The sequence below is a fragment of the Lutjanus erythropterus genome, chromosome 21, assembly GCF_056507025.1.
Source record: "Lutjanus erythropterus isolate fLutEry1 chromosome 21, fLutEry1.hap2, whole genome shotgun sequence".
Classification (NCBI taxonomy): Eukaryota; Metazoa; Chordata; class Actinopteri; order Lutjaniformes; family Lutjanidae; genus Lutjanus; species Lutjanus erythropterus.
In genome coordinates, this window is record NC_139337.1 from 30,465,180 (window position 1) to 30,489,517 (window position 24,338).

Consider the following 24,338-nt stretch of genomic DNA (forward strand, 5'->3'; position numbering starts at 1 on the left):
ATATATAGCAAAAATGTCACAGACTGTTGTGCTTTTTAGTTGAATGACAACTTAATTATCGACTGACCACTTTAGGCATCATACAAATCTTTTTAAACAAATAAAAGTTTGTTACTTTTTAACTACGCTTTGACTGAAATCATTGGATGTTATTTTCATACAGAAATTAGCTTATCAGCACAATATAACTCCTGTAAAAGATTACAAAAATATAAAATCAGTTAATTACAACCCACATTCCTAAAAATAAAAAGTTGTGTTGCTGTGCAAAACTTAAATAAAACAAAGTTATAACTGCTGATCCTTTCTGACTTATACTAAATTGAAAACAGCACAAAGACAATACCACATCAACTTCATTGATTTTTGTAAATGTGCACTTAATAATTTATAATAATTTAGTTTTTAATTACGTCTCACTCTGGAATCTGGTTTGTGAGATTCTGACAGATAAATCAACTTTAGGAGCTTTAAATCCCTTTGACCTTTTAAAGCTTTATACTTGTCTTCAGTTAAGTGCAATATCTGAAAAGTGACAAAAAGACCTCGAAGACGAGCACATTTCTTCCAAATTTGTTTTATTAGATCTGACTGAAATCTGGTGACAGTACAGCATCATTCTGTACTGAATGAACCTCTGGTCTCGCTCTGGAAGCAGCTGCATGTGAACTTTCTCTGGAGGATTGTTATGACAATCTAAAGAGCCTCCTCTCCTCCTCTGTTCTCCTTCATCTGCAGTAAACACAGGTGACGGGTCACAAACACTAAACTGGACCTCGTCCGAGGCGTCGCTGTGGAGAAAGAAGAGCAGAGGGAGGAGGAGGCGACTTTCGACCGCTGACATGTCCTGTTCTGCTCACCGCCTTCCTCCTTGTGGAAAGAAAAAAAAACAAAAAGCCAAGAAGAGTGTGATGGTTGCGGTGTCCTGATGGGCGTGTTGCTACGGTGATGTCCAATTTTCTTCCTCCTCAGTCATCGTCCACTGTGGGTGTGATGGTCACGCCCCTCCTGATTTGTCCCCATCCAATCAGACTGAAGGGAAGGACGACAACATAAAGGGCGTTAAATTTAAGAATTCATCTACAGTCATGTAAAAGTTATTCTGAAAATCAGGCGAGTCTAATGTTAAAGGAGCCAAAAGTGTATCTTCAGAAATCGCTGATCACACAAATCTAAAACTTTATTTCTGTTTGAAGTTAGGCGTGAAGTCTCCAGTATGTTAGATCTTACGTTTAAGACAAAGATGAGTTTAATAAACAACTTCTTAGGTTACAGTTTAGTTAGTTTATCCAGGAAGAGAAGAGACGCCGCAAAGCGACTTGACAAGGACGCACACTAGGCACACAATTCTGTGTGACGCAGGACATGAGGCACTGGCCCACCAGTGAAATACCAAGTGTTTATAGTCCCCTGCTAATGCACCCCGGGCACCTTGCAATTTTCTAATTAACTGAGAGATGACCCTTCTGTGGTGAAGAGGACAAAGTTTACAGATGCTTGGAAATAATCAAGGAGGACAAAATAGTGGCGACTTTCACTGGATACCAGGAGCGATAAGATTTTTACCAACCATAGTTACCAGAATTTGAACAGAAACAAAACCCTGGAGGAAAATCCGTGCTGTAATTGAGATTTTGGGTAAGTTGTCTTCATTTATTTAAATTGTGCTAAAGGCCCCAACACATGATCAGTAGTAAAAACTATTTGTGCTGACTGTCCCATCTGCATCAGATTCAGCAGCACCGCTACCCTCGGTGTGGCGTACAGACTCGGATCGGCCGCTGAAGCAGACCTTCCTCTTTAGTGGATTCTTACCGCCAGTGTTTCTCCACACGCCGACTCAGAGCGATCTTCTCTCCGACCTCTGTGCAGACCGGGTTGGTGAGGACGATCTTGGCCAGATCGGCCTTGACGGCGCTGACGCGGCCGCCTGTCGACAACGAGCCGATGTTCACCATCAGCACCTCGTTCTTAGACAGCTTCTGGACCTGCAGAGATGAAAGGTGAAGGATTCTGTCATGACACTTTTCATCCCAAACAACGGCACAGTTGTTGTTCAATGTAATCAGATTCTGGTGGGTGTTTCTGAGAGTACTGCGCAAATAACTGGGGAACTGGGTTTGAAAATATTGTATTAATGCCAGCAAGAGAACAACAGACCTATTTTACAACTGGAATGACTTAATGCTAGAAGACTGTGGTGTTTTCTCACAGCACCCTGAGCTATCCCCATACAACCAAAACATGTTAAAACCTATAAATACTGTGTTCCAAGGTTCTGAATATCAGGATTTATAATAGAAAACATTTCCATTCTTCAACACGACTCCTCTCTTGAACTGCAGAAGACTTGGAGATACATTTCTCATAATGCATGTCTCACCTTGGCAGCCTTTTTGTCTCCCTCTGTGCGGACTCCGAGCAGCCTCCTGAGCAGGAAGTAGGAGATCTCCAGCTCAGTGAAGATCTCTGGCAGCGCTCCAACGGCGCCCAGCACCTGACCGACCATACGATCCGCTCGGCACAGTGTCGGGTCGATCTTAGTGCCCACACCTGCACACAAACACTTTTATTTAACCTATTACTGGAACATTTTGTTGTTTGTGCCACTCGTAGTTTTTCCTAATTTCTCTTCATCTCTCCCTGTAAGCCTGTGTATTTATATCGGAGTACAACTATGAAGTTGTTTTAATAATACTTTAACAATACTTTTCATTTAGCTGACTCGTGGAAAAATAGCATCACAAGAAATGTTTTTCTATCATTAAATAATATTTCTTAAGTCACAGGTTTTCTGTCACAGCCAGGAAGTTTTCTGGTTTATGACATTAAAATCAAAGCTCCATTTAATCCCACCTATTGAAAACAACACATTTCTGAAGCGGTATTTCTTTCTAAGCACATAAAAGGATGAATCAAGGTTCAAAAATGCGTGTCTGGAGTGGGGACGTACCGATAAGGCCTCCAGGTGCAGCGTACTGCAGGTCGTTGTGCTCAGCAAACAAAGAGACAATCTTGGAGAAGATGGGTTTGCACATCAGCTTTCCTTCCTGGTCTTTGGACACAATACCTGGTCGCACCTCGATCTCTTGACCCACCTGGTCACATAAAGAAGAGGAGGACGGTTTAGAGGGACACACTCAGTGATGGATAACTGTATAAAGGTTGAGTTTATAAAATCATAATTTCTACACTGCTGTGCCTCTTATTGTCCATCTCACCTTGAGGACACCTTTCAGGATACTTCCTCCTGCCACACCTCCTTTCAAGTCATCGACTTCACAGCCGGGCTTGTTCACGTCAAAAGATCTGATGACTGAAACACAGAAGACGTTCCCAGGGTTTCATCTGATACCGTTCAAATCCACTGACAGAACATTTCATTATTAAAGTACTGAAGTGGTTCACAGCAGGAAAAAAGACAGAAGAGTAATTTTCAAGGCTAAAACATGATCAGGAAAACAAAAGGCAGAGAACAAACAACAGTTTAGTGAGAAAAAAAGAAACGACCTGTGTGTGTGTGTTCTTTTCTTACCGATGAGTCTGGGTTCAGAGGTGAAGTCTCTGATGGGCACTGGGATCTTTTTGACGATGTACTCACAAACCACCTCGATGTTGTACTTGAGCTGTGCTGAGATAGGAATGATGGGAGCTCCCTCTGCCACTGTGCCTGCAGGAGAAACGAGACACACATCAGGCGACACCAAAGATTCAGACAAAGACGAAAGACGAGTTTGCATGAGTCATGAGTTTAAAGTGAAGGAAATGTGAAAGTCGAGTCAAATTTTATTTCTGTAGTCCAGTATCAGATTTGCCTCAAGCAGCTTTGCTATGCTATACTATTCAGTAGGACTAGAAAGAAGACCTGATGGACCCGCTTCTTGAGTGTGTGGGTTCATGATGACTCACCCTGTACGAAGGCAAGGATCTGCTCGTACTGCTCTTTGGCCTGGCTCTCCTTCACCAGGTCGATCTTGTTCTGCAGGATGAGGATGTGCTTCAGCTTCATGATCTCTATGGCTGCCAGGTGCTCTGACGTCTGAGGCTGAGGACACGACTCGTTTCCCGCTGGCAGACAGAAAGGCAAGAACAAAAATCAGATGACTTCTCAAGAGTACAGCAGGAGTAAATTACACACAGATTAAGTCATGGTTTGTCTTGCTGGCAGAAGTAAAGGAATTACCAATAAGCAGGAGGGCTGCGTCCATGACGGCAGCTCCGTTCAACATGGTCGCCATCAAAATGTCGTGACCAGGACAGTCAACAAATGACACATGTCTGGGAGAAAGAAAAAGTCAAACTGATACATGAAAAAATGGATTTCATAGTTTAATAGCTGAAAGTCTAGACTAAAAATCTTGTGTGTGTTTTTGTGACACCACTGCCTTCTGTCTTCAGTCTCACCTGACCAGTTTGAAGTTGCCCTTGGTGCCGGGGATGTCTGAGGGAAACTCATCAGGAGTGCTGCTGCCACACGACCTGTAGCACTCTGGCCGGGGACAGCTGGGGTCATCCAGCTTATAGACCTACAATATCAATATCAAAATCATGGATTTGGAGAATCATGACACCCCTAGAAAAATCTGACATAAGACTTGTGCATTAATATGAAGTAATGAACAGAACTCCTCTAAAAATGTCAACACTTATTATTAGCAAGCACTGACTGAAGAGTCCCTGCTTGTTTTCTATCCTGTTTAGAATATAGATGTACCGAGCATCTTTAATATTGTGCAGAAAAAACTGCTCCAATTCTAACTTACAATGGAAAACATCAAAACCAGCAAATGCCCCCGTCATACAGGCAATGCCCCTCAAAATTCAGAAGAAGCAGAGGTCTGGTAGACCCACCAGATCACGCTTCGTAAGACCAATCCCCAGTGCCACTTACCTTAGCATTAGCATATCCTAGCTTGATGGTGATGTTCCTTTCCAGCTCATTCTTGAATCTGACAGTGTGGACACCAGAAATGGCCTTCACTACTGTGGACTTTCCATGGGCCACATGACCGATGGTGCCTAGGAGAGAGGAAGAGACAAGTCAAAAATTGTGTCATGTCCAACCTTCAAGGGACAAGAGCATGCTGAAACACATGAAGTCCGATGCCAGATTCCCATACCGATATTGATGGTGGCCTGTCTGCTGATGATCTCTGGAGAGAGAGGCGTCAGGGTGGACACATCCTGCCAAAGAGAACGAGTCACATCACAACACAGAATTTTTACAGGTTTTCACTGTGAACAGAGCAGCGCTCCCTCACTCTCTTTAATCCAGGAGGTGAACAGACACAAAGGGAGCTGCAGAGAGGACAGACATACAAACACTGCTGTCCCACTGACTCTGCAAAGTTATGAAGTGGACACTCACCCAGACAGGAGCATTGACATTTCATGTAAACCCAACACTGTTAGTGTTGTGTTTTGGTTTACAATGTTTACTTAGGCTAACTGGTTAAAAGATGTATGACAACTGTTCTGGCTTACTGAGGGAAAATTTTGCACTTTTTGTGTGGATGTCCAGTCAGTGTTGAGGGTAAATGTAGTCAGCTGAAGCAATAAATTTATCAGGCATGCTATATTGACAAAGGAAGCTGAGTTATCCTGCTCACAGAGTTGTGCCTGCAGTGCCTACATGTATCAGGATACATTGCACATGATCTTCTGCTTTAATTTGCTGTAACATATTGTCCTCAGATCTCCAAAAAATGACCTCAGACACAAGGAAGTGCAAAGTAATAGTCATTAAAGTTGGACCCATGTAGCCTGAATTTGCTGACATAAACTCGCCTGACACCAAAGCAATAAGACAGCGCACACAGTGAACACATTTCCATTCAGGTTATTTGTGCTTGATGAAAGAAACTGCAAGCATGTGCTACCAGCCCACTCGTCAGGTCTCTTCTTAGTTGTGCTAATCTGTTAAATCAGCATATGAAATTCAGAGACTTGCCATACAAACATCAGTTTGTTGCCAACATCCATGTTGCCTGAGCAGATGCACTGGGACACATTTGAATTGGAAGTCAGGATAAGCAACGCAGAACTATCACCTTCCAGCTTGCAAAGGTTTGCATTACATTGCTGGCAAAAACATGGCCTTAGGTGGCAAAAATACTCATCTGACTGGTGTACTAGTCTCTCAAAGGCAGAGACTATTAGTCCAAGCTGAAATAGCCTGTAGTTCTTCCTTAACACCAATTACATCACTGAGACATCACTGATGCAGGAAGAACAACAGATTTTGCAACAGAACTCAACTTTTATTATCAATATAGTACACAATGAAAAAGTATTTTCATTAAATGACTATATTTACCATCAGCACTGACAGGACATCCACATAAAAGGTGCCAAATATTCCCTTTAAGCTTTACATTTCCTAAAAATGAAACACTTAATTTTTTTTTTTTTATAAATCACATAAAACTTAGCTTGGTACCTTAACTCGGTAAACGTTTTAAATAACAAAGCATGTCTTCCCAGCCCCAGTATGTGCACTATAAAGTATTTTATTGTCAACGGATTTAAACAAAAATCACAAAAGATAATCTGTGAGCCATATCCCCAGAACATCATTAGCACCAATCAATACACATACAGTATTCATAAAATGACTGTATCAAGACGACAGCCCGCATCAATGCTGATCAGAATCCCTGCTTCCATCTCCGTTCAGAACCCCATTGACATTTTTATAGATTTTACTCCAATTTAGCAAATGTTGCTAACGCTCCAAGACTGAGCAGCTATTACTGACGTAGTACAAAGATGGCGACAAAAACGGCGCCACTAATACAACATATTGATTTCATTTTGAAATGATGATTAAATTAAGTCTAATGTTAACCTTTGTTAAGCGTGAAGCGGGTGTCTTAGCTGTGTGCCACGCCGGGGGCCTGCCGTCATGTGCCGGGTGGTGGTGGCAGCGCAGCACCGGTGACCGTTAACGTTACGAATTTCTATCTCTTTTGTAACCGTTTTGATGACACAACAAGCCGACAGCCACTGATATAAAAGTAAAATGCTGTCAAAATCAGTTTAACCGACACTTACCAGAGAATTAAGGTCTTGTCTAGCCAGGTGAGGCTGACCAAGCGTTGTACCAGACTCGTCGCCCGCCATCTTGAATGAAAAGGGAATGAAGGAGGCGGCTTCGGCGAATGCCTGATCAACGGACAAAAAAATGTTGTTCCTATTTCCAAAAATCGATTATTCCGTCAAATTCTGTTTACTTTTGTAGTGGCCGTGGGGAATCACATAATCTTAGAATCAATACGGATGTTAAATATTTCTTTTTCGCCGAGAAAGACGTGGTTTGCAACTCGCGTGATTCATCCAAGTAAAGGTAGCGGGGTCCTTCCACTGCGGCTGATGCAATTTATTTATTACTGTAAATTGCATTTGATGTAATGACCACAAACTGCTGCTGTGTATGCACAGTAAACAACTGATTATCATGGAACAAGACACAAGTTATGACTAACTTTTTCCTGCTTCAGAAAGTAAATAAATACATTCTTATCCATGTCTCGGTTCCGTCGATGTTTAAAAACGTAATCAAATTGATGTTTTTGTAGTTCTTTATGTTTAATCCAAGTCCTACCCTACCTGCCTTCTATTAAGACCAATTTTATGACCACAAAATAATTGTATTATCACTAATATTGAAAAAACATCTGACTCGCTGCGGAACATGGAAGCTACGGATCTACAGTGAAGATTTAGGCTGAAAACATGGTGTGAATTATGTCTTTCAAGCTTGGCATGTTAGGGTTTTAGGAGACTAGAAGCATTTCGTGTTTCTTTGACTGTTTTTGTTACTGGTCACCATTCACTTAAATTGTTTAGGAGATCCTGCAACCCTGTTTTCCTGTGAAACTCCAGCAGTGTTTTGTGGACTACAAAGTTAAACCGTCAGTCGGCATGAGCCTGAGTAGATAATGACTGAATTTTAATTTTCGGGTGAACTATCCCTTTCAGTACAGTACATTGATAAACTGTACTTTCCACCAAACCACTGGTAGATAAAATGCATTTTCAATAAAGATGTGCTGACTGTTTTGAGAGTTGAAAACAGGGTTAGGAGTGATACATCTTTCACATATAGACAATCTTTGCTGCTGCGCACTACGCCCTTCAGTTCCGCCCAAAAGGGAAATGACGCCGGTGCAGAAAATGGCGTCCGCAAAGCCTGTGGACCGCTGTGGTTTGTTACCCATTTAATTTAGAGCCGAGTGGGGGGTCTCTTCGTCTGGCAGATGGACGATAACATGGCAGTGCACCGCTGCCGTCCGCTCTCTTGATTCCGGCAACGAACCCGCAACTTCATGTCCGAAGGAGCCCGAGCTGCCTGGTCGAAGAGGGGCTGTGGGGATTCGCACCGCCGAGGTGAGACGGGTTGGATGTTAGCCGCTGAGCTAAAGCTGTTACCCCAGTCTGTCGATCAGTGTCGGATCCCCCGGACCTCCTGTCACTACCACTGAGAGTCGTGACAGTTAATGTAGCTGCTGTGGTAGCTAGCTACTGAGTGAAATATCTGCTTTTATCATATTTAATCACTATACATGATCTAGATGATTAGCTAGCTAACGCTAACATCTTCATCTTCAGATAGCAGAGCTGTCTGTGCACCGTTACGTGCAGCCCCAGCCTTTGTTTTTGAGCTCTAATCTTGGCATGTACGGTCTCTGTAACACACTTTTCTACCGCTGTTGTAATGAAAGTTAATCAAAGAAATTGAGACTAGCTTCTCTAACCGCTCTTTTGTTCTGCCCATGCCAGTGTGATGCAAACTTATGTAGTAAGTTGAACGGTTAGCTCTTCTCTGCTAACGTTAGCATTGCTCTGCCTGCTGCTCCTCCTGTTGTCATGACTGAAATGTGACTGACACAATAACACAAACAAAGACACGCGTTTATAAAGAGAGCTACTGTTGTGTAGTGAGTGACAGCTACATTATGAGCTAGCTTAGCTGAATGTGAAGTCGCTGTGAACATGTGAGGGAGTGAAGCTTGTTGTCAGCACTGTGAGCTCTGGAGCGTGAGACTCTGACAACCTGTTGTTGTTTGTCCTCTTCATCCAGAGACAAACTCACAGGTCAGTCAGAGGGTCAGACTGATTCACACAAGTGCAGAGAGCCTGTTGAAGTTTGTGTGCGTCACTGAGTGTGAAGAAAGTTTTAGTTAATGTTGTGATAATTAACACTAGAGCTGTAACGGATAGTCGATTAGCTGTTAATGATTAGTCATCAACATTTTAATTAATCATCAACTATTTTGAATATTAAGTATTCGTTTTAAATCTTGTTTTTAAAGGGGAAAAAAGTCTTTAATTTAAATGATAAATTGAGAGAATTAATTGTAGTTTAATGAACTGATGTATGATTGTAGTTAGTGGTCAAGCGATATTGGTTTTTCAGTGGCTGATAGAAATATTAAGAGAGCAGGGCAGCTGATGGCAGGTTAATATATAATGCCAATATCAGAAGAAAAGTCATGCATAATTTGATTATTTCAAGCACATTACAATTTAATATAGATGTTTATCTTAGCTAGTAGCATGTTGTTTTGGATTCAACTTTTATTAATTAATCAAATAGAAAAAAACAGTGGTTAAAGCTGTAGATTGTAGACGGGAGAGCGAGCGTCAAAGGCCCGATCATTTAACTGCATTATTATGTACATTACAACATAAGTAAGGGATAATGTACAGTGAGCAGGTGAGCATGACAGGTGAGCATGACAGGTGAGCATGACAGGTGAGCATGACAGGATGATGCACAAGAGTAAAAATATATTATCAAAATTATAATTAAAATTGTATCAAATATAAATTTCAAAGGTCTCCTGAAACATCCTGAAGGGGTTTATTTGAGCTGCTCACTGTACATTATCCCACTTGTTACATGATTATGTACAAAAATCGTTTGACAGAAAATGATTTTAGTGATTTAACAATGATTTTATTGTTCCTGCAGTCTCTGTGATCAGGACTGTGTTCACACTAACGGTCTGTTCTTCATAACGCCGGTCTGTTATACAGAAATAACAGACAGAATGATGTAATTGACCAATCAGAATTGAATATTTAACAAAGCCATTTGATAATATATATTTATCACTTGCCAGCTGCAGTTTTAGATTATTTTTCCTGCCGTTTAGGATTACAGGAGGAACATATACATTTAGAAAAGATACTGTTGACTGAGGACATTTAGGCAGACGTTTTCAACAGGATACCTGAGTTATGTGCTGCGTTCGAGACGACAGTGGAGGTCAGACTTTCCCAGTTGAAATTTCCAACTTCCAAACTCAAAGCATTCCAGGTGCACAAGGCCAAAACTGAGCAAAACAAAAACATGGCTGACTGTGAAAAATAGTTGACTTTCTTTAGAAAGTGTATGCTCAGTTGAACCCTCAGCAGTGCAGCCTCCTTGCATAAATGTGAATGAGGAAAAACCAACACATGAAGTAACAGACACCATTATACATTTTATTACACAGCACTTGATAGTAGGGCTGCACAATTAATTCAAATTGTGTCAAAATGACAATGTGGCTCTTAAATGTTTATTCTGTTTATACACATGTTACCAGTTATAATCATTAGTTGCAGACCCATTGAAACACAAGGAAAAGAAGTAATCTCCTTGGATTTGTTTTTGGAGTCAGTGTTTGACATCTACTGTATGTTGATGTGGACCAGTGGTTCTCAAGCTGGGGAGCAGGTCCCTCCGGGGGTCAACAACATGATTTATGTAGGAAAATAAACAATCAAGGGTTTCTTTATTGTGCTGACCTTTATTTTATGAGAATTCAGCTTGGATTGTTTTTTATTAGTTACTTCCCCTGTCATTGTTTAATGGTTGATAAATATTGTGGGGTGGGAGGGTGAAAACTTTTTTTTGGCTTCTGAAGTTGGAGATGCCAGAAAAAGATATCGACTGCCCCGACCGTATCACAGCTGATACTGGCGCTTGTTTGCTGTGAAACAGTTTGAGCTCACTAATTGTAACTTGCAAGTCCCGGATTGTGTCGTGGAACATTTGATGGGTTTCTTTTGCTTTCTGCTCCTCCTCCGCCGTCTTACAACTCTTTCTCTTGTCTCCTCTGTTAGAACCAGGGAAACATAAACACAGGAAATGCGAGCGGCCCCTTAGCGCTCAGCTGTCAAAGCCTGTGATTGTTCGCCCGGGCTCCAAAAGGTACGATTTTTCATTCTGCAACACTGCATGTTAAACTTAACCCGGGCAAACTCCTTCAACTCAGCGTCCATCTCGCCCATCACTCCCCTCTTTTCTTCCTCTTCAACATCTGCTTTCATTTCTGCAACCTGTACTTTGGGCTCACAGGGTAGATGAGGGGTCTAAGGTCAAATCCTCACAGTGCTGAAGTGTCCTCGAGCAAGAAGACGCTGAACCCTTAACAGCTCTTTGGCTCGTGTTATGTCACGTTTTCTTGTTAGTTTAATTGGTTATTCAATTAAGGGATAATTCCAGTTTATTACCATGTGGATCTTATTTTTCATAGTTTTGGCCAGTCTGGGACGTTTATATTGTTTGACTGAACTTGCCAACATCACAAAAGACAAATTTGTCAGTGACTTGATGGATTAATTTTCGGGGATGCACTCTGCCGCATCTCTGCTGCTGTAATAAAGCTTTTAAACATTGTTTTATGTCACATTCTTAATATACTGATGCCTAACTGCATAGGATCTTAATTACTCAAACTATAAGGTGAATAAAAATTGCACAGGTTTTCAGTTTCGGAAACCAAAAGCTGATGCTTGGCTGCCGGCCTGAAAACCACGTTTAAACGTTAGTGTTGCGTTCTGTCTAACCTGAAGGTTTGTTTCCAACTTGTGTGTCTCTTTACTTCTGTTTGGTGACATCAGTGTTCTCAGATCTCAATAATTAAATAATTTTATTTAATCTGACTTTGATGTTAAAAGATATGAATTTAAGACTCAAGTAGTAATAACCTGGAATTATCCCTTAACCGTAACTTTACTGTGACTAACGTTCATTTCATAACATTCATTTTGAAATATCCACAATGAATTTTCCTGCATTAACAGACGTTTTGCTGCACTTTTGCTGTGTATTAAATTATGAGAAGATAAGAGATTCTACTCGCCTGTGTTGAAATACACAACAAGGCCAAAATTATGTGGACAGTGGACACCCCTGTCTGTGTGAACTGTTCAGCATACAGTATATGCATGGATGAAATGTCCAGGTGTCCGCATACTTTTGGCCACAGTTAAAGCTATTTAAATGCACAGAAGTCGTTTGGCATTTTTCTTTAATTGCCCCTGCAGACGTTCATGCTTTAATGTGGCGGTTGTGTTGGCTTTGTCGTCCAGGTGATTGACGCTCAGAAAAGGGACATTGTTAGCATCTACTGGACACAAGGGGCACTGTCCTCTGATTGGCTCGGACAACCCCCTCTGACATGCCCGTGGCCAATCAGAGGTGAGTGTGCTGTGTGTGTGTGTGTGTGTGTGTGTGTGTTTGTTTTCATTTACATTCTTATTGAGTGAGTTTGTGGACATGTGCAGATGACGTGTGTTTGTGTTTTCTCCTCTTTCTTGTGTGCAGAAAGTAGATAACTTTAAGTACAAGTTTTGTGTGTGTGTGTGTTGATGTTTCCTTCTTGTGATTTGTGTGTGTGACAGTGTATTTTCATGCTGAATAAAGTGGATGAAATGATAAGTGGGATGTTTTTCTTTTAAAGGATTTCCTCTCTTTCTCTTTATTGTTACTGATGTCACTGGGGAAATACCCTGCTCCGCTCTAACACGGGGTGTCAGCGCAGAAACACACTCGTCTGGCTGTGAAAGTGTAACCGCTTGTTAGGATGCAGCAGCTGAAGTGCTGAGCTTGTAATGCTGAACGTCCTATTGAATGCCCTTCCAGTCCCAGACTTACTGTTTTCAGCAGCATGCACACAAACGGTCTTTTCCTTGGAGATGCGTGCAGTTTTGTGCCTGCTGAATTCATTTTGGAATAGTTGTGAAAGGGACAGTTCACCCCAAAATCCAAAAAAACATATTTTCCTATTACTTTTAGTGCTTTTATCAGTCTAGACAGTTTTGGTGTGAGTTATTGGAGACAAGCTGGACATCTCAGCAGCTGATATCTCCAAAACTCAGTAATTCACACTGAAACTATCTAGATGGATAAATAGCACTACAGGTAAGAGGATTTTGGGGTGAACTGTTGCTTTGATTCTAGTTCATACCTGCATTCTGTTCCCAATAGACAGCTGCAGCCAGGTTCAGTGTTGTGACCTTAGAGATCTGTTCTAATGCTCTGTCCGTCTCCATCCCCCCCCGGCTCCTGCACTTTGCTCTCCTTCGTGCCTCCAGGTGTGTTATGTCGGGGGCAGATGTGGAGGTGTACCTGTCCCAGGTGCACGATGGGAGTGTGTCGTCGGGCTTCCGGGCGCTTTACGAGGAGCGTCTGCTGCTGGATGTCACACTGTTGATAGAGGAGCACCACTTCCAGGTAGACAAATAGAACTGAACACACAGAGATGTACGTTGTTTTAAGGCCTTTCTCAGACTGCAAGATTGTGGACTAGAGTTTCAAATGTTGTGCATTTTCCTTAAGCGATAGTTTAATGCATTAACAATCAATTAATCCATAAATCATTAATAATTAATAAGATACAAAATGCATGTTTTTTCCTCACTTTAAGGTTTATTCAAACAATTCTTTTGGCCCATTAGAAACGGCTGCTCTGTCCACCTGTACTTGCTCTGGAGAAATGGTACACAAAACATGTATTTTTGGTTACTACATTTCGGTTAATCTGTTAAAGTCTTAACAGTGAATAATTGATTAATTATTAATCATTAACATCCCCAGTCTTGACAGGAAAAAAAACAAAGAAAAAACAGATGAAATGTGATTTTTGCAGCTTGGATCCAAGCTCTACTTCTACTTGGGAAACCTGTAAATAGTCGACTAGACAATTAAAAGTTGCTGCCCTCACTAGTCAGCAAATACTAGTCAAGCAGTTATAAATATTCTGTTAATATACAGCGCCAGTTAACTTGGGACAAAGATGCTGCCTTGTAAAACCAGCACAGTTTGTCAGTATTTTGATCTAGAAAATCAAGATTATATGTGAAGGATCAGTCAGAATAAACTGGCAAATAACAACCCACCCGGAGTGATGCGTAAACACATTTAGCACACTTTTATTGAGAAAGTTGTTGCCTAGTTTTGTGGGATATTTTGCAGTGTTCATAATGCATGGTACCAAGTTGTACACATATCACCAGCTTTTAAAATATGTTTTTGTTATTGAAGGATGTTAATAATGGTTTCAAATGGCTCTTAAATACTCACAATATTTTTTGTTTAACCTCATCAGTTAAATTGTGCTCAGCTTTTGCTCTTTCTGACTCTGTTTTCAACTCTTCTGCTACTCTAAATTTAAGTTTCTGTTTTATTAATTCATTGTTAGCAAACTGTAAACGGGTCGACAGGGAAAGGTCACAACTGACAAACTGCAACAAAGCCAGTGTTGTAGCACTCTGGTGTGACAGCCATAATTTCACTTCTGGCCACTCAAATTGAATTTCAGAGTGTCTTTTTTTCATCAGTTGACAGGAGATGCACAATGTCAAATCCAGGGTGATGGAATTACATCAGAGCGGCTGAGCGGAGTCCCTGCTGCCTCTAGCAGAGTGCTATCCTCTGTCGCTGAGTTTCTCTGGTGCGGTTGTTTGCAGGGCGAGATAAAGGATCTCTGTTTCTCACGTCTCTGCACTGGAAAGCTGCGTCATGAGCGTACGTAGTTACTGACGCCTACGTTGTTACCACACCAGTACATGCAGACAAGTCGGTGACGTCTGGAAACACAAATCTGATCTGATCACTTGCAAACAACCGTGCAGACAGTCTATCTCACAGATCTGATTTGAGAAACAAGTCTGATTTGCCTGCAGTCATAACAAAGCCTTAAAGCTTTTTTTTTTTTTTTTCATAGCCGTGCATGGATATCTCTGGGGAACACATCTGCTAATAAAATTTGTTACAGGAAGGTTATTGGAAATGTAAACTCACTGGATGGTTGGAAATTTTCTGAGCAACTTTGAAGCTGGAAAATTGAAGTCAAGCAACTGTAAAAAAAACAAAAAACATCTTTTATTCCCACAGAGAGAAGTCTTATCCATTCAAGTCCTTGCAAAGTTGGAAAAGACACTTCTCTGTTGATTTTTGTTTTGTTACTTTACAACCTGACGTAGTTTTTCCTACCTTGTACATCACTAAGAATATTTCCAGCCACCCAGGGACTTCATATTTTCCAACATGCTTACTGTAGTGATTTCAGTTCAGTGAGAAACCCATGCAGAATACGTGCTGTACGTTCCTGGATCAGGGCTGGATGTTTCATGTGGAATTTAACAGTGTGGAGAGAGAACAGGCAGAAAGTCACAACTATAAAACTTTTTGTCCTGCGTGTGACGCTGTTGTTCACGTGTCCGTTGTGACCGTCCTCCTACAGGCTCACAAGGCGCTTCTGGCCACCCAGAGCGACTACTTCCGGGTCATGTTCACAGCAGACATGAGGGAGAGGGACCAGGACAAGATCCACATGAAGGGGCTGACAGCCGCTGGGTTCGGCCACATTCTCCGATTCATGTACTATGGCTCGCTGGAGCTCAGCATGCCCACCGTCCAAGAGATCCTTCAGGTACTGCCACCCACCTACTGACATAAGCACCTGTGCAGCAGAGCAGCTGCACCCCCCCAAAAATACTCAAGTGACCTATGTAGCTTTGCAACCAGTCTTGACAATCTATGCATCATATAGGTTGCATTATCTGTCACTTCCTGAGCTTTATAGTGAAAGAGCAGCTGTATTGATCACGATTGAAGCTCTACATTGCAGAAAAAGGCACTTTGAGGTGTTAATTAAACAATAATTTTACTGCCATACCTTTATAATTATAAATAGGTGCTCATGCTCACTGATATCTTCTCTGGTTCTTGCAATGTTATTGTGCTTTCATTTCAGCCATAGCTGATGAAAAACGGACACATGAGCTGTACAGAAGCAGTATTTTATACTTCTTCACTATCATAACACACTCTGACACATTCCCTCCTCTGTTTCCTCCTCCTCTTCCTGTCCCCGGCAGGCGGCCATGTACGTCCAGCTGACGGAGGCGGTGGAGTTCTGCTGCTCCTTCCTGCTGGCCAAGATCTGTCTGGAGAACTGTGCCGAGGTCATGCGCCTCCTGGAGGACTTCAGCGTGGGCGTGGAGGGCGTCCAGGAGCAGCTCGACAACTTCCTACTTGACAACTTCGTCCCCCTCATGAGCCGACCCGACTTCCTGTCCTACCTCAGCCTAGAGAGACTGCAGGTTCGGTTGTTGTTTGGATGCTTAACACAACAGATTGCTAACAGAAAACTGCTGAGCTGAAAATACAAAGTTTGTGTTTGCTCAATTATTTTAATTAGTTGGATTAATTGTGATCAAGATGCATACTGAGTGGGACATTTTACATCATTGCTTTTGAGGTTTCTCTGGCAGACAAACCATATAATTTAAGGGCGCTCCAACTGATCGGCCACTGATTGTTATTGGACGATATTTGTTTTGAATAGTTGGATTGGTGGTCTCTATAAAGGTTGAGCAGGTGATGATTTTTTCTTTGTTGAATAAATGTCAGAAGGCTGTCGACCACACTGGTGGTTAAGGTTTGCACCAAAATAGGTTTTTTGATAAAATATGGTGCTTTGGTTGCATTTCAGGCGTTCTGCTTCTGTCCACTGCTGTCTGTGTCGGAGTTTGACACACACACACACACACGCACAGGGACCTTATGCTGCATTTAGGTGCACTTCATAAAGTCTGAAATCTACGTTGCTTTGTATAACAAAGCGCAGTGGTGCCAACAGGGACTTTGTGGTGCATTCAAGTGTAGCTCAGACATCTGTAATCAAATGGCCACACATATTAACCAGAAAAGTTTTTTAAGTTTTCTTTACTGAAATACATAGGGCTGCTTCTGACATTATTTTTTATTCCTCACTACAGTATTTTAATAATTTCATGCTAAAATCAGAGCAGTATCCCATTAATTTCTACATAAGCAGATTTAAAAAATTCTACTTTAAAAAAATCAAATAAAAGTTTTGCTAGCATACATATTGTTATACAGCAGGTCTCCAAGTACCTCTGTGATCATGTAAAAGTTGTTTTATACTTAATGTGTTGTTAAGAATAGTTTAAAAAAAAAGTAATGGTGCACGGTGGATAGAAGGAAAGTCCTGACTGGGACACGCTTAATGAACTGGTTTCTAATTACCACAAGTCTGGTTTGGGCGTGATACATCTACGGGTCAACCAGTGATAAAGTTTTCTAAATTCAATCTTTCTCTCTTTCTCACTCCAGGCGTACCTAAACAGTGATGCTCTGAGTCGCTTTCCGGAAATCGAGCTGTATGAAGCTGTCCAGGCGTGGCTACGGCACGACCGGCGGCGCTGGAGGCACACAGACACCATCGTGCAGTCCATCCGCTTCTGCCTCATGACCCCCGCCAACATCTTCGAGAAGGTGACTTCTCTTCTCTCCTCAGATGTAGAGAGCTGAGGGAAATGCCGCTGGGTCCTCAGGTTCACTGTGATGTTCACTGATGTCCTCCTCTTCCTCATCGCAGGTGAAGACGTCAGAGTTTTACCGTTACTCCAGACAACTGAGGCAGGAGGTAGATCAGGCGCTCAGCTACTTCCATGATGTCAACCAGCAGCCTCTGGTGGAGACGCGCTCCAACCGCATCCGCTCCGTCCGCCCACAGACCGCTGTCTTCAGGGGAATGATCGGTCACAGTATGGTCAACAGCAAGATCCTGCTGCTGCAGCGCCCGAAGGTGTCTGCTCGTTAGTCTGCCTACAAGAGTCCTTATTTTTTTAATCCAGTTGATAGATTGTCCCCAAAACAAAAAAGCATTGTTTCGGGTATCATATTCCGTCTAATCTCTTTCCATGATGTGAAATCAGAGTTTGTGTCAGATTCAGTAACGCATGTTTTGATCCCTCAGGTGTGGTGGGAGCTGGAGGGACCTCAGGTGCCGTTACGGCCGGACTGCCTGGCAATCGTCAACAACTTTGCCTTCCTTTTGGGTGGAGAGGAGCTGGGGCCGGACGGGGAGTTTCACGCCTCCTCCAAAGTCTACCGCTACGACCCTCGACAGAACTCGTGGCTACGCATGGCCGACATGTCTGTGCCCAGGTCAGAGGAGCCTGAAGCTCTGCGTGTTTGTGCTGTGCTGTTTTCTCATGTGAAAAGCTGATGTTTCTTTTCTTATGTTGTTTTTTTTTTTGTCACTTTATCTTAATTCCAAGCTGATGCTCATCCGCTCCTTGCAACTGAATTTAAACGAGTTATTAGATTTTGATGCATATTGATGGTGTTTGTCGTTGCAGGTCAGAGTTTGCCGTCGGTGTCATCGGCAAGTTTATTTACGCCGTAGCGGGCCGCACGCGAGACGAGACCTTCTATTCCACAGAGCGCTATGACATCACAGAGGACCGCTGGGAGTTCGTGGACCCGTATCCCGTCAACAAGTACGGTCACGAGGGGACGGTCCTTAACGGTAAACTGTACATCACCGGCGGTATCACCTCCTCCTCCACCTCCAAACAGGTGTGCGTGTTTGATCCCGGGCGGGAAGCGGGAGGTGGGGGAGGAGGAGGGAGCTCAGGCGGGTCAGACGCACACAGGACACGCGCCGGCCGAGGCCCGCTGCTGCCCGGCACCCACGCCAGCTGCTGGGAGAACAAATCCAAAATGAACTACGCCCGTTGCTTCCACAAGATGATCTCTCACAACGGGAAGCTGTACGTGTTTGGCGGCGTGTGCGTGATCCTGCGGGCTTCCTTCGAGTCGCAGGGCTGCCCGTCCACCGAGGTGTACGACCCAGACACCGACGAGTGGACCATCCTCGCCTCCATGCCCATCGGGCGCAGCGGCCACGGGGTGGCAGTGTTGGACAGGCAGATCATGGTGCTGGGCGGCCTGTGTTACAACGGCCACTACAGTGACTCCATCCTTACCTTCGACCCCGACGAAAACAAGTGGAAGGAGGACGAGTATCCCAGGATGCCTTGCAAACTGGACGGTCTGCAGGTGTGCAGTCTGCACTTCCCAGAGTATGTGCTAGAGCACGTGAGACGCTGCAGCTGAGGTCTGCTCCACAACAAGCCTCCTTTTTATAGAACTGGGAATGCACTGTTCACGGCCTGAAGGGTCCCGCTGGGAGGTCAGGTGTTCACAGGTGGGAGGCTCTATTTTAAACTAGAGACCAGCACTTACCTGAGGTGAGGAAAAAATGGCCGGGCCATAGATTTGCTGTTCTTAATGAAGCCAATCGAAGCGTGGCGCGGTGAGACGCCACACGTTAACAGTCAGCTTGAACATTTTCAGAACTAGCTTTCTCAGAAAATTAAGGAAAATCATTTGTGGGGAGAAAAAAAAAGTTGAATTCTGCTGGTTTATGTTTGGACTGTGGTCAGTTTCCTCTTCTACTACTCACCTACTGTATTTAGGCTATCCAGTCAGTCAGGCTTATTGCAGAAACGCACTGGAAGCGTCAGATTCTTGCATTCACAGGTGGACCTGTATTCATTTTAGTTCTCCAGTCAAACAAACCAGTATCTCAGATTTATCTGAATCAGGTTTCTTTGCCTGAGGTCTCATAGTGACCATTAAAGGGAAAGTTCAGATTAATTGAAGTGTAGTTGTATGCGGTTCTTATCCATAGTCAGAGCACCAACATGTATTTTAGACGCCTAAAAAAATCATTACCGGTTTTAGTGTTCACTATATTTAGAATATTTTCACAGCTTTACTTTATCTTCAGACAGACTTTTCTGACAGGAAACCACTGTTATAGAAGCCAAATATCGCTCTCTACAAACTAACCAAACTATATATGTGAAAACAGTAAATTTATGCCACAGAGCACAGGAGTCGCTGATCTACTGTCGCCTCAGTTTGTTAGTTTGTTTGGGTTACTGTGTGACTCTTGTGTTTTAAAAAGAAAGTTTGGATTCACCGAGTTCACACAATAACACAAACAAACAAGCTGATCCAGGCAGCAGTAAACCAGCAACTCCCGTGCTCTGCAAGGTAAAATGATTGATTTTGACCATGGACTTTGGTTGGTTTGGAGACAGTGACATCTGGCTTATAAAACAGCAGTTTCCTGTCAGAAGAGGTTATCTGATGGCAAAGTAAAATGCTGAAAATATTTTAAGTACGCTTAAACTTTAAACTCCAAACTGGGGGCGTGTCGACCACCGTCTACTGCAGGTAATACGCTGACTATGGATAAGAGCCTCATAAAACCACACTTTAAATAATCCAGACTATCCCTTTAACTTATTTGAAGGGAAACAATGATCCTATATGTTGTTAATCAAGTTGCTGTTATTGAGAAATTAGTTAGTGAAAGCCAAGACATGACTGTAGCTACTTCAAACAATCCAAAAATGCCCTATAAGATATATAACGGCAAGTTAAAGCATACAATTAGGTATATAAACACAATATGAACACTATATACTGTAGCGTATCTAATTTTATAGCCCGTCGCCAAATATGCGAAGCAGACTGTAGAAACCATTAAAGAAATATGATCACCGTGTTACAGATGCTGCTAAGGCTTCAATCTGCTACCAGCTGTAAACTTTCAGATTCGTCATTCAGAGGTTCAGTTTTTCGCTTCCAGTGCGTTCCAGCTTTTAGTCCCAACTCTGCTCTTTACTCCCAGATATCCACCATACTGTGCTCATGTTCATATAACATCACCGTGTCTGTCTGTGTCCCCTCTCCTTCCTCCGCCTGAGTTTGAGAATATGTAAGTGTGTGTATGAGAGAGAGAGAGAGAGAGAGAGAGAGAGAGTGAGTGCAAGATTGAGAGGAAAAAAAAAACACTACATGGTACACGAGGGCTCATTGGTTCATTCAGTGATGATGTCATATGATGATAGTGGCAGGGACTCGTACACCGCAGGGGTCAAAGGATGTCGTCCGTATCCGTCTAGTCACTGGCAGTGCTTTATTTTCTCTCGTCCACATTCCCTGCACTTTACTGGTTCTTGTTGTGGCTCTTGGGCATAAATGCAAATTTTACCTGCTAACCTTCAAAGCAGCTGTAATGTTACAGACATTCAACAGTGTCTGAAATTAACCTCCTGGCTGACAAGTCAAGATGAACTAAACACACACCCACCATCACACACGCAGCTAGAAACACTGGGACTCCTGCAAGAATATTTTAGTATTCTTATCATAAAGATTTCTTCTTCTGGATTCACCAAACTCTCTTAAAGTACCAGTTTGTATGATTTAGCTGCATCTAGTGGTGAGCTTGAAAACACCTCGTCTCTCCCTCCTCTTCCCAGCATGCAGGAGAATCTATGATGGCCACAAAAACGTGAAAGGTTGTAACCCTCTATAGATTTAAATGGTTCATTCAAAGGTAACGTAAACACATTATTTCTATTTTCGGCTGATCTTACACTCATGAAAACATGCTCATAAATATTATGTTCCATTTCTGCCATAGTCTGCAAATGATCGTCAGTACATCATACACACTGGACCTTTGAGAAGCACAGACTTGTTTTAAAAAGCTTGTTTCAGTCTGATTAGCGCCACCCGTTCATGAGGAGGTGCCTGCATGTGTGCAACTTTCATCATTAACATAATCACCAGCCTGCTGATGGCAAAGCAAATTTGCATCTTCTCCTGCTGCTTCTCCAAACTGGGGTCGTGTCGACCACCATCTACTGTTGATAATACACTGAGTGTGGATAAATACCTCATACAATCACACTTAAAAAAATCTGAAATATTCCTTAAAAATAGAGAAAAGAAAAACAAAACAGTTGAGTGCCACAAATTCTCTTAAATTCTTTGTGTCACTTTAGGACCGATCTGTTTGTACGAGTGGTTCTTGCAGGAGTCCCATTGTTTATTTACCTGTAAACTGGTCCTCACACACGTCATGTTTATTACGTACAGAACCAGGTTCAGTGTGTACTTGCATCGAAGCGTGTTAAACGTCTTACAAAAGCAACAGATCTCAGTGTAGCCAACCAGGCTTTCAGCTTTGAGTGACTCAAATTACCAGCCAGTGTTTTGGATGATTGTGTCCAGTATGTCCACGAAAGCTGAACTTTACCAGCGTTTCGCAGTCGGCTGTGTTAATTTCAGGCATTGAGATGTCACCCGGAGTGCTTCGGTCAAATCACTTATTTAGCAGGTTCAATATTTCTGTTGTCATACGTACTGTAGAGCTTTTTTCACGTCTAAGCAGTCCAGCGCCTTGATCCTGCAGCCCAGCACGCCCTGCTCGATGACCAGCTCCATGTTTCTGACTCTGTCCTCTCTAGATATTTATTTTTCCTTCTGTTTTTTGTCCATGAGCCAACTGTGAAAAGGGCTAGAACACATACTGATGCAGTTCTGTATGTCAGCCGTGTATTTAAGTTATTTATTTTCTGAAGTATTGCTTTCACCGAGCTATGCAGTAACAGAAGAAGTAGGGTTATTTATTATGACAAGAATTATGTTGTGAATCGTGTTGTTTTCAAATCGTACATTGTCTTCTCTCCTCGTTTCATCCTCGGCCGTCTGTCCCGTCCACCCCAGCAGCACTGCATGTGGCTAATGAATGGATGCTTTGAGAACGGTCTTTCTTCCAGTCTAAACTAGCGAGACTGCAGGTACAATTTAAAGGAGGATGCTGGTGTTATTTCGAAATTATGGTCCATTATTTACAATCTATTTTCCTGTATGCAAATTGTCATTCATCAGATGTTAAATTTACAGGTTTTCCATCATTTCTTACATACAAAGCTGTTTCTAAGCAGCATGTTACTGAGGGATCTGACTTGAATTTCTTTCTGAAATGAAAAAACTCTGGTATTATCCTTTAATTCATGGCTCTCTGTCCCTACGGTTCACTCACAAACCTCTCGAGTCCTGAGCTGCAGCTTTTCACCGTTCATGCGATGCCTCTGGGGTTTGTCTTTTTGGGGTAATCTTCAACGCTTTGCAGCGGGAAATCTTGGATTGTTTCAGTTTCCTCATGTCAACGCCTCCTCAGCAGTGAGAAGTTGTGTGTTTCACTGTGGACTTCATGATGCGTCTCTGCTTTCAAAGAGGGAAAATTGATTGATTTGTTGTTATAATGACATGCTGATATTATCAAAAACAAAAGTTTCATATTTGTACTTGCAAAATGTCTTAAACATTATTAGATTTTCAAAGTAGTTGCAGTTTCATTTATTTTTAGTCACCTAATTCATTGACAAATTAATTGCATCTCTGATATGGAGCAGTCACACTGTAGATACACGTCATTTTACAACCTTTTTCCACTCTAAGTCAATCCAAACCTGGTAAGCAGAAGCTAAATGAAAATAAAAAACACTAAGGAAAAGACAGTTTTTATTTTGAAACTCTTCCCTCAAATTTAAAAGCATTTTTTCTGCTGTCAGTTCTCTATTTTTCAGATTCAGAACATTTCATCTCATTGTTTTTTATTTGTTTGTTTTATAGCCAAAGCTAATGTTCTTCCCATATTCCAGTTTTTGCACTTTTTTTTTTCTGGTAATTTCTAATTTTTAACACCAGAATCTTCAGAATATCCACAGAAGCGTCACATGCAACGTTCACACTGTCTGAGGCAGGTCTGGTTGAGGAACAGCCCTCTTTAACTCTGCGTCCCTTTACATCTCTTACATGTGTCACTGTAGCCTGCAGCTGATATCATCAACATCACATCTGCCACGCTGTAGGCCTCTCGCTCCTCCTCCTCCTCCTCCTCCTCCTCCTCCTCCTCTTCCTCTCATGTTGCTGTTAAAAGAACAAAAGTGTAACCGATGAAGTACTACTGTCCTGATTTGAGGCACATTCAGTCATAGCGCAGCATCCTTTAGTCCACCAGTCTTCAGTCTGTCAGTAGGAAAACAGAATAGAGGATTTAAAAAAAAAAAACATACCTTGCTACGACTGTATCCGAAAAAGAAAGTAAAATCAGATTAACATATCTTATAATCTGAGTAGAAACTCTTTGGAAACGATTTGTAACTTCTTTCCAGAAATAAATGTTCATATTGGTCGACTTTCAGCCGGCTGTCTGAGTGCTTTAATATCTGTGTGTTTGTGTTTCTGATTCTTCTTATGGCTTTTTGTTGAAATGTTAGATCATAACGGTATTACTGTCCCTCCTCAAGTAAAGTCATGTTGACCAACAACCCCAGATTCAAATATATCTTATTTTTACAATGATATGAACCAG

At 42.2% G+C, this 24,338-nt stretch overlaps 2 protein-coding genes across 5 annotated transcripts; one reads left to right on the forward strand and one right to left on the reverse strand.

The window, feature by feature from the left end:
• Positions 1 to 561: 561 nt before the first annotated feature.
• On the reverse strand, positions 562 to 7,149 carry eif2s3 (eukaryotic translation initiation factor 2, subunit 3 gamma). Its single transcript, XM_084747552.1, has 12 exons — positions 7,054 to 7,149; positions 5,121 to 5,184; positions 4,892 to 5,019; positions 4,405 to 4,526; positions 4,184 to 4,278; positions 3,910 to 4,068; positions 3,536 to 3,670; positions 3,222 to 3,316; positions 2,954 to 3,098; positions 2,384 to 2,553; positions 1,816 to 1,988; positions 562 to 1,032 (listed from the first exon to the last, which is right to left on the reverse strand). Exons 1-12 carry the CDS (start codon positions 7,120 to 7,122, stop codon positions 969 to 971), a joined length of 1,419 nt encoding a protein of 472 aa, XP_084603678.1. The 5' UTR covers positions 7,123 to 7,149; the 3' UTR covers positions 562 to 968.
• Positions 7,150 to 8,137: 988 nt separating this feature from the next.
• Positions 8,138 to 24,167, forward strand: klhl15 (kelch-like family member 15). Of its 4 annotated transcripts, XM_084747549.1 has the most exons (10): positions 8,337 to 8,388; positions 11,116 to 11,203; positions 12,367 to 12,475; positions 13,372 to 13,510; positions 15,522 to 15,710; positions 16,159 to 16,383; positions 17,420 to 17,581; positions 17,685 to 17,894; positions 18,066 to 18,256; positions 18,451 to 24,167. In XM_084747549.1, exons 3-10 carry the CDS (start codon positions 12,456 to 12,458, stop codon positions 19,208 to 19,210), a joined length of 1,896 nt encoding a protein of 631 aa, XP_084603675.1. In that variant the 5' UTR covers positions 8,337 to 8,388; positions 11,116 to 11,203; positions 12,367 to 12,455; the 3' UTR covers positions 19,211 to 24,167. The 4 variants fall into 4 exon arrangements, with proteins under 4 accessions (XP_084603674.1, XP_084603676.1, XP_084603677.1 ...); XM_084747548.1 differs by lacking the exon at positions 12,367 to 12,475 and having other exon boundaries at positions 8,138 to 8,388; XM_084747550.1 differs by lacking the exon at positions 11,116 to 11,203 and having other exon boundaries at positions 8,138 to 8,388.
• The last annotated feature ends 171 nt before the right edge of the window (positions 24,168 to 24,338 follow it).